At 75.4% G+C, this 1,144-nt stretch overlaps 1 protein-coding gene across 1 annotated transcript; it reads right to left on the reverse strand.

Annotated features, from left to right (window-relative positions):
• Positions 1-54: 54 nt before the first annotated feature.
• On the reverse strand, positions 55-470 carry AURANDRAFT_69183 (hypothetical protein; the record flags this gene model as incomplete). Its single annotated transcript, XM_009044938.1, has 1 exon — positions 55-470. A coding segment is annotated over one exon (416 nt), but the record flags the coding sequence as incomplete, so codon positions are not given.
• Between the last annotated feature and the right edge of the window lie 674 nt (positions 471-1,144).

Genomic DNA, 1,144 nt, shown 5'->3' on the forward strand with positions numbered 1-1,144 from the left:
GCGGCGGGCGCCGGATCGGCGGGCGCGGCGGCGTCGCCGCCGTCGTGTTCGCACATGCAGACGCCGATCTCCGCGAAGCCGTTGCGGCCGGAGAACGGATTCCCGTGGGTCGTCTTCGAGTCCGGCGGTCGCCGCTCCGCCGGCTCCGCGGCCTCGGCGCCCGCCGCGCGCCAGCCGGCGTCCGCGAGGAGTCGCCGCGCCTCCGCCGGCGGCAGCGCCTCGGCGTCCGCGCGCGGCATGCCGAGGACGACGAGGCCCACGACCTCGTCGCCGCTCAGCGGCGGCGCGCCGGCCGCGGACGGCCGGAGCCAGCGGTAGAGCCGCCGGAGCCGCCCGACGCGCGCCGGCGCCGCGTCCGGCGCGTTCGCGCGCAAATGCGCGCAGCGCCGCACGGCGCGGCGCGGCGCGACGACGTACGCCTCCGCGACGACGAGGAGGGCGGCGACGTTGAGCAGCAAGCGGCAAGACATCTATCGTCTCGCCGCAGGCTTCAAGGGCCGGTGCATCTTGCGAGACGTTGACTCTCGGATCTAGGGAGGCTGCCCCATCAGCAGTTTTTAACTTCACCAATCTCTTTGGGCTTGCGCGTCGCCCCCGGCGGCGGCCGGCGGCGTGGGCTCGCCCGGCCATGGGCCGGCCGAAGAAGGGCCACCACGGGAAGGGCCACGGGAAGAAGGGCCACCACGGGGCCCACGAGCCGCTGCCGAACCTGGCCCTCGCGGCCATCGACGCCGTCAAGCTTTTGGACGAGCAGGACGAGCGGGAGCACCACTGGCTGGGCCCCGCGGCCGCGCCGCGGGACCCGACGAAGGTCGTCGCGCAGCCCGCGCGGCCCCTGCGGAACAAGACGCAGGTCACCTACCGCCAGTTGATCAAAAGCATGACCGATGCCGTAAAGGGCCGCGTCCGCGCCGCCGCGAGGAAACCCGACGCGCCCCCCCCCCCCCCCGCCGCAGGTCGAGAACTACCGCGTGCTCGAGTCCGGCGAGTACACCTGCGCGCCGCGGCCCGAGGAGCCCGAGGAGCCGGCGGAGCAGCCGGAGGCGCCGCCGAAAGAGGACGCGCTCCTCCGGGGCACGCGCGCGATCCGCCGCGCGTCGCCGCGGAAGTCGAACGCGCGGAAGACGAACGCCCTCGGGGGCGT

This window comes from Aureococcus anophagefferens (genome assembly GCF_000186865.1).
Source record: "Aureococcus anophagefferens unplaced genomic scaffold AURANscaffold_1085, whole genome shotgun sequence".
In the NCBI taxonomy this organism is placed as follows: domain Eukaryota; class Pelagophyceae; order Pelagomonadales; family Pelagomonadaceae; genus Aureococcus; species Aureococcus anophagefferens.